General features: G+C 42.5%; 1 protein-coding gene across 6 annotated transcripts in view; it reads right to left on the reverse strand.

Moving 5' to 3' along the window:
* Positions 1–3,428: 3,428 nt before the first annotated feature.
* Positions 3,429–16,846, reverse strand: part of JAKMIP2 (janus kinase and microtubule interacting protein 2) — a 37,598-nt gene continuing 24,180 nt past the window's right edge. For 3 of the 6 annotated variants that reach the window (XM_033072857.1, XM_033072862.1, XM_033072863.1), the window contains exons 16-21: positions 16,490–16,555; positions 15,579–15,647; positions 14,516–14,593; positions 13,701–13,904; positions 12,421–12,486; positions 3,429–11,779 (exon numbers count right to left, since the gene is read on the reverse strand). In XM_033072857.1, the coding sequence (XP_032928748.1) occupies positions 11,729–11,779; positions 12,421–12,486; positions 13,701–13,904; positions 14,516–14,593; positions 15,579–15,647; positions 16,490–16,555 (534 nt within the window). In that variant the 3' untranslated portion in view covers positions 3,429–11,728. The remainder of the gene's footprint in view (positions 11,780–12,420; positions 12,487–13,700; positions 13,905–14,515; positions 14,594–15,578; positions 15,648–16,489; positions 16,556–16,846) is intronic. The other 3 variants (XR_004419482.1, XM_033072860.1, XM_033072861.1) reach the window with 3 other exon arrangements.

Raw genomic sequence — 16,846 nt, forward strand, 5'->3', positions numbered from 1 at the left:
TTGAATGCCAGAGACTGAAATCAGTCTGCACCCCAGATGTGCTAATGCCTTACCTGCAATGCAGCTTTTATGCATCCACAAAACATATAATTTTAAGAATTTCAGACCCATAACTGCCAAATTAACCACTTACATTCCATGAAACTAAAATCCTTTTCCCTTTCCCTTTACTTGTTCCATTGCTACGAAGTAAGAGATTTCTCTTGGCAGAACAAGGCAAAGAACATGGCAGGTTACTTTTGCATTGTGGCCCTTCTGATTCACTGTTATGATTTACCTTTCCATTATTTTTTATGTATATGTTTATACAGAAGTGAATGATGACCTGCAAGATCCCTCCCGTGGCAGAAGTGCCTCTCATAAATGGTAAATGTTAGTCTATAATTAGGGAGTCTGTAATCCATAGATTAGTGGCTCCATGGTCTAAAGTCTCCATCTGTTGTACACACTGGAATCATTATATCTCTAGTCTCAGTCCTGTTTCAGGCTTCTAAAATGGTTTTCACAGGATTTTCTTTGTTGTGCAAAGCAGCTTGTTCATGGCTGTCGCTTGCTGTCCAGGCACTGGAGCAGATGTAGCACAAAGGTCTCTTGTCAGTGTAGCACAAGCTATGGGATGCATCTCTGCCCAAGCAGGAACAGGGCTTTGAAATGTATACTTTGGTCATGTTCAGACTTAGCCCACCTCAACACAAAGCAGATGACATATTGCCAGTTATTAGGCTTTTATTATGTTTAGACAATATCCCAAACAATGGAATACTGCTGCCATCCAAAGGGGCTGCAGAGACAAGCAGAGACCTTCTAATGCATAGCCAAACTTCAGTCATGAGCACTCAGCATCCTGCTCTGGCAGAAGCACGGTCTGGGACAGGGCTTAGTCCCTTGCTTGCCAAAGTGTTTTATGATAAAATACCGGACAAAATGGAGATGCCTCAAGGATGGCCCACACAGCTGCAACCTGGGGCCTCATATGACCACGATACACCCTGGTGGGGCAGGCTGATGTGCTCTCATGTACCAGGGACAGACTCACACCAGGCCCATCCACGGCTTGTCCCAGGACAGTCCTGCAACTCCCTTGCCTTGTTCCATCCTTTTATTGTTTTGTAGCTGAAGATACCTTGCAGTTGTCCCAAAGAAACCCCCAACATTCTAGACCCAAAATCTGGTTCAAAATACTTGTCATAAAAAGGATCTCTTGGATGGCCATGCTTCCACCTGTACACAGGAGATAGCAAAATCAGTCATAACAGATGTTACAACACCTAGACTTACCATTCTGGGCTGTATCTGTATAGGATGCAGGTTGTCTTGTACTGTATCTTCATCCCATCAGCAAAATACTCCTGGTTTACTCCAGCAGGTGCTCAGGCTGGGAGTTCATGCAGGAGCTTTTCTACACCCCTACTGATCCAACTCCCATTACCAGCAGTTTCCCTGAAATAAAATTTTAATATTATTAGAGATTTTTAGAAAAGCGAATGCCTCCTGGTCTGGTCACTGGGCAACTATGTTGCACATCATTTGGGGGTGTTTGTACAGGCAAATAAGCTGCACTCCACAGCCTTATCCAGAGAGGATCCACAAAATCCTCCTGAGCTGAGCTCATCCCACAGGCCCTGTAGCACACATCTAGTTTATAATGCATATCTATTATCTTTAATTCTAAATGAGTGTATTCTAATATTAAATGCCCCTTCCCTTTTTCCATTCAAAGAAAACAAGACTTCTTGCCTCAAGTTCTTTGCTTTACTCATTATTTGAAGATTATTGTGCAAGGGAAATGAACGCTTGAACTCTCTAATAGTAGAGAACTAAATCTAGATCCAAATTTCTGTTTCAGACCCATTTAATGTGTTTCAGTCTTCTTTGAGCACTTTAAAGACAGGAACTGCAGTTCTTGGGGACTGGATCTTGAGAAAGATAACGTTGGGATTTTTTAGTAAAGAATACGTTAATGGGTTATTCTGTAACAATCTCATATTCTTTCGCTTAGATTTCTTAAGGGTAAAAAGGACGACATAGGTATAAATACCTGGCTACAAGTTTGCATTTCCAAATGTGCTTTCCATTTACTTTCTAGGATTTTCTTGACAATTTTCTTCCCCAGGGGCTGTTTGGCGGCGCACACAGCTCCCTGTGCCCTCGGACTGGAGGTGCCGAGCATTTTGTCTCTGTAACATCAACAGCCACGAAGTGCCTCTGCGCACTGCCGACCCACTCCTCAAAATGAAATTATTTTATCATTTTAAATTCATTTTAGGCAGAGAAATTGCAAAGATTTGATGGGGAGGGAGGCGATTCCAGAGTCTGAGCCTAATGAGGGCCGAAGGTGCGGCGCAGACGCCCTCAGTGAAACAGAAGCGGGAGCCAGCCGCGGCCGAGAGCCGGTCACCGCCCTTACAGCTCTGGGTTACGGGCACTCCCTGCGCCTCTACCGCGGCTTTTCCAAGCCGCTCTTTCCGCGCCCGGCCCGGTGTCTCCGCGCTGCCCTCTGGCGGCACGCGCGAAGAGCGGCACCCGGTCCTGGCTCAGCCCCGGCCCCGCCTCAGCCCCGGCCCGGCCCCGCCTCAGCCCCGGCCCCGCCTCAGCCCCGGCCCCGCCTCAGCCCCGTCTCAGCCCCGGCCCAGCCCCGGCCCCGGCCCCGCCTCAGTCCCGGCCCCGCCTCAGCCCCGGCCCCGCCTCAGCCCCGGCCCCGCCTCAGCCCCGGCCCCGCCTCAGCCCCGGCCCCGCCTCAGCCCCGGCCCCGCCTCAGCCCCGGCCCCGCCTCAGCCTCGGCCCCGCCTCAGCCCCGGCCCGGCCCCGCCTCAGCCCCGGCCCCGCCTCAGCCCCGGCCCCGCCTCAGCCCCGGCCCCGCCTCAGCCCCGGCCCGGCCCCGCCTCAGCCCCGGCCCGGCCCCGGCCCCGGCCCCGCCTCAGCCCCGGCCCCGCCTCAGCCCCGGCCCCGCCTCAGCCCCGCCTCAGCCCCGGCCCGGCCCCGCCTCAGCCTCAGCCCCGGCCCCGCCTCGGCCCCGCCTCGGCCCCGCCTCAGCCCCCCGTGATTTCTCTGAACGGACTCCAGATATGCTGAATATTTCCGTGAACGTACAGTGATATTTTTTTTTAAAAATGCTGCTTTTTAATTTTTTATACAAACTAAAACACCAGAGGTCATTGAATCCTATATTAAATACATAAATTAAAAAATAACCATTCATAAAACTTTACATACAATAAGGATTCTCTCCTACACATTAATACATATAGTACAGGTACATGTCCAGTGTTTATCAAAGGGTCATTCTGCCAAGTCATTTACAATTTTGTTCTGGAATAGACACCAAAAAAATCTGGAACAAAATGTATATATAAAACCACAGAGGTGCTGATGTGAGAGAGGGCAGGGGAAGAGAAAACCCTTTGGATCACCAGCAGCTGTGTGTTTGTTCTCTGAGCCCTGCTCATGTCAGGAGAGCCTGGCCTGGGCAGTCCTCATGGGATGCCACAGAACTGAAAGCTTTGGGTTTCAGGGTATGTTTCCCACTGAGATGATGGTAGGGGGCTGGAAGATGAAGAACATCTAAAAAAATCCTCCATTGTCCTCCAGGCACATCAGTAAGAGAGGATGGAGCTGTGAGTCAGGCTGGTAACACTCCAAGTACCATTTCCTTACTGCAACCCCAATTGCCTAAATTCATCTCATGTAACCAGGCCCTCATCTGAAGTGCTTAAATTAAAAAAATAGTGTTCAAAATCTCCCAACTTGGTCACTGGTAAAAAAAGCAGCAAGACAAATAGTGGTCACGCTGATTTCTACTACCTTCTGTGGCTCACCTCCTGCTTTGGCGGGATGGATAGCCAGGAGTGCTGCTGCTCCTGAACAGCCTCGAAGGATGCATGGGAGGGATCCAGGGCTGTATTTGCTGTCCTCAAACACTGCAGTGAATTGATTTCTATTTTTCTTGCTGGTTTTGGGGAGGGGAGGTTGGTGACTAATCTGAGGGAAGATTCTCAATCCTTTGCTTCAATGAATGTCAGGAACACCAGAAAGCCCAGGATTAACAGTCCAAGGACAGAGAAGGGTCCAGAAAAAAGAATCCAAAAACTAGTTGCCCATGAGATGTGAAACTAAACTGGGAGGAATATACCATACCAGCTGTGGCAGCTAAACAATCTTGATTCAGTTCCCCATGCCTAGATTGAAGTATACTTTCATAAGCTATAGCAATAATTTCTATATACAATACAGAATAGGTAAATATATGCATATATATGTATATATATGTACATATACATATAGATATATGTGTGTGTGTATATATATATACACACACACGGAGACATGAAACTCATTTTGATCTAACTGATAGCAGAAAGTTCGTATTAACTCATATCAGCAAGTGTGTTTTAGGCATGGCATGTGTTACACTGCAAGGAGAGTAAAGCAGTGGAGGTTCAGCTCCCTGGAGGGAAGAATAATCTTTGAAGTTTGCAGACCCAGGTCTGCTGTGGTCAGACTACCAGCTCCATCCCACCCTGAGCTCTTTGGAATGCAATACCTGCCTGCATATCTATACACGCAGGAGTAAGGGAGGGAGAATCAGACAAAAAAGAGAAATTAACTAAGATAACATGGCTCAGGGAGTCTAAATGATGAAGCCTGCCACAAGACCAGTCAGGTATGTTGTGAAACTGTGTATTTCTATCTGTGCCATAAAACTTCTGTATGATTGCCTGGAATAAGTATTTGTAGGAGTTTTTTTTTAAACCAAACCAGCCATGGAAGTTACTGCACCATTACTGAAACCAAGTGCTGCTCATTCTTCTTCAAGAACTCCATGCTTTAACTGCCAGCCCTAACACTGAGGAAAGCAGCCTGAAGGTGTGAAATTACTTGATGCTGCAACAGAGGTGAAAACAATGAGGTGGGAAGAAGGAATAACCAGAGAGAAAGCCCCCTCTTTGTAGCTAACAAACTGTTGTTTTGCTTCTCAGTGATCTCCAGCTGTCACAGGAGTGGGACCACTCCTCCAGGTCCCGACTCCAGAGCTTTAGGACTGAATTGCTAGCTTGTGGAAAGATGTACATTTTGGTCAACCTTATCCAGAGAGTCTTGCACTAGGGAAAAGGAATTTGAACAAAAAGCATGCAATGTGCTGGCAGTCACATAACACATCTACCTACAAGCCTATTTCTTTAAAAAATGAAACAGCAAACATAGAGTTTGGTGCCAGAACTCAGTAAACCCCTTGGCTGAACCAGAGTGTTTCATAAAGATGTGGTCATTCTGTAATTTAAATTAATTTTAAGGAGCAGGATAAAAAAAAAGATCACTTGCTAATAACGTGTAATCCTCGATGGAAGGCTTAACACTATCTCCTGGAACTCAAGAAATGAGGATGTTAGCAGTCTTTGTGGAGAAACTGAGCCCAGAATTGCAATGCAGCTGGGCAAATGGATATTACTGATTAAAAGCTATTCTGGAAAAAAAAAAAAGGGTATCTGTGAGGGGCAGGCATACTAGAGGAACTTCCTCCCTCCTAGGACTAAGAAACTGCTTTTGCTGTGCTGAGTTGCTCTGGCAAGTGATCTCACTGCTTCATCTGTAAAAGTAAACAGGCAACCAAAGGAGAAGCTCCTTGAAAAACACTTTAAAAAGCTTCTGATGTGCGTAAGATCGTAAGATATTGGTACATGTGATCCCTGCTTTGATGGCGTAAGTAACGCACAAGCTGCATTCTGGCCCTTAATTTTCTAGTTTGTAGTAGAGAAACCCATTTCTTCCAGTTAAAACTAAGGCTCCATTGCAGAAGACAGAGCCTTGGCACAGGAACCCCAAGTCTGAACAGGCAGGACTCCATTCCCTGGGAAATGAAACCAGAGGCACTGCGAAGTGCGCTGTCAGCCCATCAGTGAGAAAGGGAGGGTGGGTGCAGCTGCTGCACTGCTTCCCTTCAGCACAGGACCCTCACAGTGATTGCTGCAGGCATTATGCTCCTCAGGGACATTTCTGAAGGAGTACTGGGGTGCATGGACCTATGACCTCAGGGAGGCACCACGGCTGGGTTCTAGGCTTTGTGATTACAGAGGTAAGTAATGCTTTGAAATGAAAACTACTTTTAGTTACTCTTAACTGTGGAAAAATCTAAACAGACTACAATATTTCTTATTTGTAGTAAGGTTGTATTCACAAAGTTTTTCCCCATTTTTGGTCTATGTATCATTGATCAGGAAGCCAACTAACAAAGTCAATTGACAAGCTGAACCAAAACATTTTTTCCAAGCTGGGACAAAACAGTTGGAAGCTGATGCTCTGTGAATCATGTCACATGGATAAGGGGATTCGCTTTCCTCCCTGCCCTGTCCTCCAGCATTGTTTTCTTTTACAGAAGCTATTCAGTGATCCTCAGTGGTTATTCTACAGTGAAACCAAGTATAGTCATTATTATCTCAATGGCAGTCTTTAAAGAGTATGAAAAGTGTCTGGTAATAGACAGGCTGTTCTTCATGGAGGGATGGTAAGGAGAGGTAAGGCTTCAACTCCACTGGAAACCCTCCTTATGCCAGACACCCTCTTCTTCCATTCCTTGGCCAAGGCAGGTGGTGCTGTTACGATCTCAAGCACAAAACATGGTGATCTGTCCTGTCCATCCTGCAGTAATCCAGAGTGGGGGTTTTTTTCCCTTTCTTCCTTCCACTTTGCAGCTGTCATTTGTTCCTGAGGTTAAAACCAAAGAGGGAGAGCAGGAGTCCCTGCAGTGAGAAAGCCACACACTTCAAAGCGAGCAGTTTGTCAGCATCTCTTGAGTTTCTCCTACTCTGAGCTGTTCATTTTTGATCCATTTGTCAGATGACAGGGTGACATTTAAATGATTGCCCTGCACAGCAGGAATAGATTTTTCTATTGTAACTTTGGTTCCATGCCCAAGACACATTGACTTGATCAGCTGAAAGTGGTTCCTTCCCTTTAAGTTCTTCCTAGGTGATGTAGGTTGTCAGTTTATTTTTCTTCCTCTTTTGTAATTTCAACATACAGGATTTCATTAGATGCAGCATATATCATAGCTTTAGACAGGAAATGTCAGGTAACAAATTTTGAGTGATGGCTTTAAAATACAAGGTGGTTGCAGTCTTGGCTACAGGTTGTTAATTTTTATACTTTTGAAAATAGGTGTAAACAGTATTCTCTTCATCGAGGGGTGGAAGCATTTGCCTTTATAACGATTTATCTGTGTGGTCGGGCACTCTAAAAGTTAAAAAAAACAAAAACAAGAACAACATATCTGTATCATATTATCAGATAAGGTGTAAGTTTTTAAAGTTCCTCTACCTACCTATCCCAGCTTTACCAAGTTACAATCTATCAATCTTTCAGGAAGCTAAAAAGATCAGTTCTTACAGGTATCAGTGTGAAACTGGTTTTGTTTATATGAAAAGCATTTGTGAGAATTCTGAGTATTTTGCTAAGTTGTCCATTTAAATCCCCCAAAGTGCAACCCCGTGGTGCATAAAAGTCCCCATGGGCATCTTCACATGAGTAAGTATGCATTAGTTTCCATGACTCTTGAACCAAAGCTGCCTAAAATTTATCCCTAGCAAGAGCCATGGCAGCAGGGCAATATCCTTGGGGTGTCAGAGCAAGCCTGGAATTTTGGCTATTGCAGCACTGAAACAAACAGAAACTGCTGCTGTTCTGAGCAACCCTACCTCACCTATGGAAAAGAACTGGTTCTTGGGTTTGTGACCAGGAAAAAAAGGGCATCTTTTGTCTCTGTTATCTCAGCATTCAAGCTTACATAGTAAAATTCACTGGGTGCAAAATCCACACAGACTGCACTTCCTTATGTGACCACAAATAAGTGAATACTTATGTTCACAAGCACAGAGAAAATGCAGGTAGGAAAATCCCACATAAGCAGGAATTAGTGAGCTTCTGGTCTGGATACTGTATCTGCTGCACATGGTTTCCTTTATTTGCACGTTCTTGTCCTGTGTTATTTCAGTACAGCAGTGAGTTCTGTGTTCACTCTGGGTGAGATGGAAATCAGAAAGTATCACCTGTGACCACACTGTGGGTTTCTCTCTGCTGGTTAAAAAAACCAGTAAAGGATAAACTGCACCAAGGCATGAACAAAACCAAAGACTTTTCACCATCAAGTGGCTCCCTAGGATGAGCTGGGCTTTTTGTTTCGTTTTATCGGGGATCTGATTTGTTTGAACTCCCTTATGATAAGTCTAAGACAGTTCACTCACATCCAGTTGAAGTAATTTTGCGATATATATATTATATCTATGACAATATATATAGCTCAATAGTTGTAAGAAGAAATGCTGATGGCACACTCCCCATGCCATGCTCACCTTTGCTGAATTAAATCACCTGGGTAGGCAGGTGTTTTTTAATGTGAATGGGCAACACAAATAATGTTTGTTATTCTCTCCAATTCAATGTATTCCAGCCTTGGAAAATGACTTTGCTAAAATCCCTCTCCAACACCATTCCCAAATTGCTTGTGTCTGGAGATTGCCCCTCAGGTATCGAGGGGAGAGGATCCCTTAGAGGAAAATGCAGGGGTGAAGGCAGGGGATGAGGAGCTTACCATTACCTTGTTTTTGAGGAACTGCTACAAGACTTGATGCTTTGCACCTGTGGAGTGACTGGCCTTGGTAAAACACTCTACAGGTATCATGCGTGCTGTGATGCTGGGCCTGCTGCAGCTGTCTCTACAGTTCAAGGGAGTTCACAGCAGTGCAGATCCTCTGGAAAAGCATTGAGTTTATATATTCCCCACACACACCTCACCCATAAGATTTTTCCACTTTCATAGTCAATGTCGATTCTCTAAATCATTTTATCTCCACCACTGTCATGGGTCCTTCTTCTGTCACTCAGCTCACCGTAATCTGTCTTGCTGATCCCCACCTGATGCTCATAAAGCCAAATATGCAGAAGTAGCATGGGAAAGGCAAAAGAATCCTTCATTTCCTGGGTGGTCCTAGGAGTGCCACAACTGCCTAGCAGGCTTTCTGGGGCTTTCAGCTCCTGCTGATGCTTCTCATCCTCTCTATGGGCAACTGCACCCCTGTGTGCTCGAGGGACCAGCCATTATGGAGCAACAGTGAATCCAATGAAACTCATCTTGGCATTGCAGTCAGAGCAGCCTTTCTGGGCTCAACAAAATGATCCCAAAGGGATTTATACCTGCTAAACCTTAGATGTTATGTAAAACAAGAGGAAAACCCATGGAAGGAGATTGGGCCAGAATGGGGTGTAGAGGGTGGTGAGGGACATCTTGATACCGTCCCTAAGGGATCCATGTAATTCCCCTGCAATGACATCAGTGAATTGTGCAGCTGGGATGGTAGTGTCAGCCCTAAAGACAGCACAGAAATGTTTATGTTGTTTTGGCTATTAGTCCTGTTCAAGGAACATGACAGCAAGGTTTGCATCAGCTCAGTGGAGAGTGAGAGCTGAGCAGGACCCAGCAGTCCATGGAGGCAGGATGACTCCAAGTGAAAAACTGGAAACCTCCTAGAACTTAGGAAAAATATGGAGTTCTGACCTTAAGCATGTCATTAGCTTTTCTAATCAGTCAATACCTGCCCTCAAATTAGGCCAAAAGGATGTGTTATCAGCAAATGGTATTAGGCGATTGGTATTGGTAAAACTAGGACATAAAAGCTTCTCACCAATTCTGTAGCTGTAATACAAGAGGCAAATACTCACTGGAGTTCCATACCCACACCGGTGGAAAATGTAGGTGCAAACTATATATACATACAACTCTCAACCTCTTATTGCCCAAGTTTTTCTCATATGCTGCACAAGGACATTATTCTAGTTGTGACAGGAACTGAAAAAGGATGACAGTACAGGCAAATGGAAAAAAATCATGCAGACAGGTTCTTGCAAATGTCACCACCAGTTCCTGTGGTTTTTCAAGGTGGACCTTAAATCCAAGAATTCTTTTTATTTGGAATCTCCCTCTAGGTCAACTGCTTGTTCTGGACTTATGGATTCTGTGGTACAGCAAAAGACACAGTCATATAAAGTTATTTGTTACTACTGTGTACTGTGAAAATCTTGGCTTCTTGAAATTATTCTGTCCATAATTTGATTGTTTCAGAAGAATTTCTGATTTTTTTTCTCCATTATGAATAAGCAAGAAACTGTAAAGTCAAACTTCCACCAGTCACAGCCACTTAAAACATCTGACAGCCATTCCATGCTGTACCATCATTCTCAGAAGTTTTGCAGTAGGAACACAATTAAGTATGCAGTTGTAACTTAATGGGTTTTAAGACCACTGAATCAAGGCAGTATGTTTTAAACAACAGCAACTTTATAATCATATTGATTGTTGTTTACAAGAGCTGTAAAACAACACTGATCTGTCCACATTTCTCCTAATTCTTTTCTATGGGTTGTTCTCCATTCAAGCCAACCTCCACCTATATTGCTGCCTCAGCCCATGGAAACATTCATTCTGAGGTCTGGCCAAACAAGGATGAAGTGGATTCCAGTTGATGTGGATAACACTGAGAGCTGTCTCTGCATCAGCACAAAACTGCAAATGAAAGCTCTGATCTAGCTGAAATGAAGCACAAAGTAGGGGCTTTTCCTAAAAAGGAAAAGGAAAACCCACCATGGACCCATGCCACTTAATTATAATCAGTATCTTGAATTGTATCTGGAAGCAAAGCTGGTACAAACTGTGGAAGGGCATAGCAGAACATCTTTCACACAACTGTATCTCAGCTTATCTCAAGTGTAGAGCAGAGCAATTATTCACTGACACAGCTGAAGCCAGAGCCAAGAGAGACTGAGAAATTTAATGGTATGGGTCTGTCACCAAATCAGAAAATTATGCTCAATACACATTGAGACTTTAACATTATGTTTTCTAGGCTACCTTCTGTTATCCTGGATCAAAAGAAAAATTGTCCTAGCCCAGCATCCTTGTTCTAGAAGTGGCCAGCCACAGAGAAAAATGGGACCATTATAGGTCTCTGATTTATTTCGCCATCTTCACATTACTTTTTGAACTCTGAACTTTCAGCTGCTAAGTATATTGTGACAGACTTCTTTACAACCTGTGTCTTTAACTATAAATTTTTGCTTACTTTAAGTTTATCACATGGTAATTGTTTGTATTAGACAGTGAACAGCTGTATTAGACAGACAGCTGTCCATCTGTCCATCCATTCTGTGACAAATTCTTTAAACTTCTCCAATACCTCCTTTTAGCAGTGTTACTTCCTGAGTCAGAAAAATACTTCCATTTCTCTGTCTCTCCCTTCCTGTCTCTCAGCAGCTGATCATTCTTCCTTGCCCTTTTTTGTATTTTTCCTGCTGCTGGACACAGAGCTCTACCTGTTTTAAAATCCTTATCTCCCTCTTGAATGTTAGTTGAGAGTGTGTTTACAGCTGAGGTTATTTTAACTTTGTTTCATCTGCATCCCTTTACAAACATCAACATTGAATTTCTCCTGCAATTCCCTTGGCTTTTTGCTACTGTGAAATTCCTTGTTACTTTTATTTTCACAGCCATGAACAGCAAAGTATCACTCAGCAGTACGACAACCCTCTACTGTGAACTATTACAAATTGATAACAACCTGCTGCATTTGCTGACTCCAAACATCCACAAGAACATACAAGGATGTGATTCTCTGCTCTCTGCAAGAAGTGCTAGCTTTGAGGAAATAAATAAAACAGTCTTACCTTACCAAGAGGCACATTGACATCAAGGCCAAAGAATAAAGGCAAGAGAGAAGAACAAGAATAGAAATAGAAACTGCAGAAGAAAAATAAGATTGTGTAAAAATGGAAGGTAATGGCATTGTAAGTATCAGAATTATTTTTGCACTCTGCAGAACAATTAGAATATTTATTCATTCAGAAAACACTGTTATTTCCCTCGTCACTTCTGTAAGTACCACACCACCTCCCAGGCTTAGAAAACAGATCCCAATAATTTTGGTGATGGGTTACAACTGGCACCATATTGAAAACCTGAAGTGTAACTGTCACATCATGATACCCCACAGTTCGATAAGTCATAAAGCTGGATATCAAAAATAGCATGTGTTGTATTTTTAAGCATGCTAAAAAACAGTGGCTGCAATCCATGCTAGAAATAGCCTGGATATACAAATATATCAATATATCAATATATATGTACACATGTATGTATGTTTACAGGTATGTACACACACACACATATCAAATTCCCATTACATATTTAATAATGTCATGTAGTATTTTAAGATTAAAGTCTCTATCTACTGACACAAACTGAAAAGAAAGGAGAGTGGACCATCATCAACAGGTGCAGATGACTGAGCAAATCAGAAAGGTCATATAGTTCAAGAGAACTGGAGCACTGCTTTCAAAACAAAGTTCATCAGTGTGCTTCAGAAGTGTAACAGAACCAACCTTTTCCTCCAGATCCTTAATTTGTCTTTTCTGGATGTCAGTTTTATCTTCTAAATCTCGGATCCTCTGGAAATCAGAAAAGAAAGCATCTACGCTAATTTCACAGTAAATTTGTCCCACTGAACAAGCAGCTTGATATTCCAAGTGCCAAAAGCCTAGAAATCAACAAATCCATTTCTGTGGCAGGGATAATCTTGTGTCATACATGTGACATCATCCACTCATCCTCCCAAACCACAGCTTTACCATGTGTTCAACTGCTAAAATATGTACTTGCACATATGTAACTGGATCCTTAAATGCTGGAAATTAGTATCAATGATTGATTTGTTTTTGCATTATCTATTTATTAATCCTGTGTTAAACAGATGAAAAGTGTAAGATCATGGTTATAATCTTTAGAATTCTATCATGATTGATTAAGATTTCTCACAGTTTGATGTGTTGAAAGAGGATTGTTATTATTAGGTCCAAAATGATAAATGTACACAATACTATGAATGTATTGATTCTGTGGTAATTGACATACATGTAACTTATAGACAATGTGTGTATTTTTAGCAGAACTAGGTACTTCAAGAAAAATTATGCAGTGTGACAAACTTCTGCCTGCTTGGGAGGAGAGATCCCTCAGAACAGAACTTCTAAGTACAAAAAATGAGCCTTGAATCTCAGTATCTTTTTTTAATTAAGTCAGGTCATGAGCAAATAGCAGAAATCCAAAAAGGCAAAGCAGGAGATGCCTGAAGGCCCTAGCAGCTGGAGAACAAGTGACCTGTGACTGTCTTCCTCAATGTCTGGAGATGAGATTACTAGTTTATGGCAGCTTTCAAATTCTATGGAACCACAACAACACAGAATGAGTCAGGTTGGAAGGGACCATAGCAGTTCACCTGGTCCCACCTCCCTGCTCAAGAGTGTCATTCCCAGAGCACATGGCACTGGATTGTGTCCAGATGGCCTTGGAATATCTCCAGGGAGGGAAAGTCCACACCCTCTCTGGATAATCTGTTCAGTGCTTGGTTATTCGCACAATGAAGAAATTATTTTCCATGTTCAGGTGGAACCTCTCATGCAACAGCTTCTGCCCAGAGTGTCCTGTCCTATTGCTTGGCTACCTCCTCCTTCCTTTGCCTCTCAGCCACTTCCAACCGTGCCTGCAACTGAGGCTGGCTCAGAGTCATTCTCAGGAGCCAGAACTGCTGTGGCAGTGTCCCTCAGATTGTGTCCTTACACAGAAAGGCTGAGTAGATACCATGTGTGTGGTTCCTTCTTCTTACCTGATGAGCCTGCTGGAGCAGCTCCATTCTCTCCTGAAGAATCTGGCAATCATATTCTCTGCTTTTCCTCAGCATCTGACGTCTTAGCTTTTCTACTGCCGTCCTCAGCTCTTCTTGCTGTTTTTCAGTGAGTAGCTCCCCAAACTTTATCACTGTTTCTTGCTGCAAAGCATTGTACAAGGTGGCTTCAAGCTCCTGGATCCTCTGGTTGATGCAATACCAAAAGTCAATTAGAGATGAAAAATGGTTTGAACTGCAATGGGAACTGGGGGATTGATGGCAGACTCAGGCCCCTGCATGAGAGGCAGTCCCTGTGCTCAAGTGCGCAAAAATGTGAAAAACTGAACTCAGAAAATGGTTCCATGTACTGAAAAAAGAATAGGAACTTTTATTTTTTTTATATTTTAATATTAATTTTCACTGAAATCCTCCACTTTTACTCTTTTTTATGGAGTTGCAGAGAGTTGGATAGAATTTTCATATCTGAAGTGTAAATTATTTCACCAATTCTAAAATTTCCACCTATTGCAATAAAAAACTCCAGCTGGACAAGGTGACATTAATGAGAAATACCTGCCTTAAACTGACAAGTTTCAGACTTCAGGAGATGTACCCTTTCATGACATGAAAAGGCAATATATTGTGTTGAAGCTGTGCAGATTGCATGCTAGTACATCAGAAGAATGAGGAAAGAACAAATTTTAGAAAGCCCAATACTAACAAAAAGGCAAAAATCTCTCCTCCTGATTCAACAACAATCTGTGTGCTATTGCAGAGTTGGCCAGTATGTGCTGCAGAATTTCCTTTGTACATACCATGTATGCTTGGTCAAGAGCTTGCTTCCTGTAGTCTAATTCTTCCTCCAAATAACCTTTTATCTTGCAAAATTGCTCCTATAATGAAGGATCATTTGGACAGAAAAACAAATTAGTTACTCCAAATACTTCAGGAAGTTTTATCAAATCATTTACAGGTATCTAATTCAGCGAGACTGATTTTCCACTGTTGCTAAGCAGTTATCAACCTCTGACTCAGCTAGAAAAGAAGCAAGGGAAAATAGCTCTAGATTGCTCTTGTAGATGAATACATCTGATCTCCAAGGAACTAAATCCATCCTCTCTGCTGGCTTCAGTGCTATTGCTTCACATTTCAGTAGGGAAATTCAGGGTGTTCCACATGATTTTTCTAAAGATACTTCCTCTGGCATCAGGAATTACTCTTTATGTGCCTTCTCTTATTTTGGAAGAGCTGTAAAAGTGGACTAAACTAAACAGGAACTAACTAGACATTCACATTCCTTGGGGGCAGCTGCTATGCTTTAACTTACCAGTCTACCTTAAGCTGAACAGACTTAAGTACAGACATACCACAGGAAAAAATGCAAGCCACTACAGCTGTCTAATCCTTATCGTCATGCTTGTTCATCTTGTAGGCTACTGCCATTAACTAGAGTAAGAACAGGGTATAGTACTAACTTTACTCAGTATGTAATGAAAGCCAACAGTGTTATTATTCAGTTCAATCATTTCTCACATGCTGGTCCTGAATAAAATGCAACACAACAGCTGATAAATCTTATGAGACAAATAATGCATGCATCTCTGCAAATTATTGAGAAACCTTTCAACCTTCTGTACTTATTAATAAACAGCCAGCCTCACAGAAAGAGAGAGGAATTTTTTAAACTTGTACTTTTTCTGCTTCTGTTATTCTGCTGCTGCATGTGAGTTGGAACAATTTTATGGATTCCCCAATAATCAGAGAAATGCTGCATAGTTCATTTGCCAACAGAATTTTCTAGTTATTTTTGGACACATCAAGTAAGTGCGACACATGTAAATGTATCACTAAAATGTATAGTAAAGAAAGTTTTCTTACCATATCACTTTCCAGTTCCATCATCTTCTGATGCAGAGCAGCTTCAGCTCCCTCAATCTGCTGGATCCACTGGAGAGATGACAAGGAGACCTGTAACCTGCTGTGTTTTCTAGCACACAAGCAGTGGCAAGTGGGATATCTGCAGCATCTTGTTAGTCTGTTTTTAGCAGCCTATTGCTAGTGCTGGGCTCATCTTGAGGCTGTTTGTTACAAGGCAGTCATGATATCTGCAGGTAACACTTGGTAGGGAAGCAGCAAGAGGATTTCCACTGCTGGGTCACCGCAAGATAGAAAAGCCCAGGCCCTTGGATGGATGGATGGATGGACAAGGAACCCATTTCATCCCACAGATAAAGGGACACAATGGGGCTATAGCATCTCAGTTGGCTTTATGGCAGCTCTGTCTGCAGAGCAGCCATTGCTGAGCAGAGTTCTTGGAAGCTGTCATGCTGAAAAACCTATGTGCTGCAGTTGAGCCTTAGAAAGCAGTTTTAACCAAACCTCCACTTTCTTCTTAATTTTCAAAACAAGGAATGTAGCCACATACTTTCAGTGAAATTTTGGCATACAGATCCCTTTAGAAGCTGTAGAAATCTCAGGACTGTAAATCCCAAATATTATCTAATTACAGCTTACATTTCTGATGATTTCTCATTCAGTTTTCAATTGCAAGTTTTGTTTCATATTATTTTTGTATTTGTAGTTTTTTCTACTGCACGGCTTGGGCAAGTTCAGTTGGGTATTTTTGCTGCTTCAGCAAGGTGTTTGGGACTCTGCTGGCACAGTTTATTTTATTTGGGGAATTACTCCCAACACTAGAAAGTTTAACAATATTGATGACAACAACAGGGCAGAAAATGTGTTAGATGCAGCTCTAGATAATATGTGAGAAAAGCAATCACATAATTTACCTTTTCTGCCAAGGACAATACTGTGGAAGCCTGAATTATGGCCACTTGTTCTTCATTCCTTAAATTCTGTGAAGAGAAAGACAGGAAAGAAGAAAATTGGCAGCAGTTTCCTGCACGAATAAAGACAATCCAGCCTACAAACCAGGTCCACAGTTTTCAGAGGATCCCTGTAGTACTGAGCATTCGATTTCCACTGAAATATTCAGAGCCTGTTAACATATTAACATGATCAGTACTTTTGCCTTTCTATGTGATATGGATTAAATGTATTATTCATTCCATTACACCTTAAGAGAAATGTAAACTAAAATTATACCCATTTGTTTGTCTTCATGCTAGTTTTACAAAGCTGAATTT

The sequence above is a fragment of the Catharus ustulatus genome, chromosome 15 (genome assembly GCF_009819885.2).
Source record: "Catharus ustulatus isolate bCatUst1 chromosome 15, bCatUst1.pri.v2, whole genome shotgun sequence".
Lineage (NCBI taxonomy): Eukaryota > Metazoa > Chordata > Aves > Passeriformes > Turdidae > Catharus > Catharus ustulatus.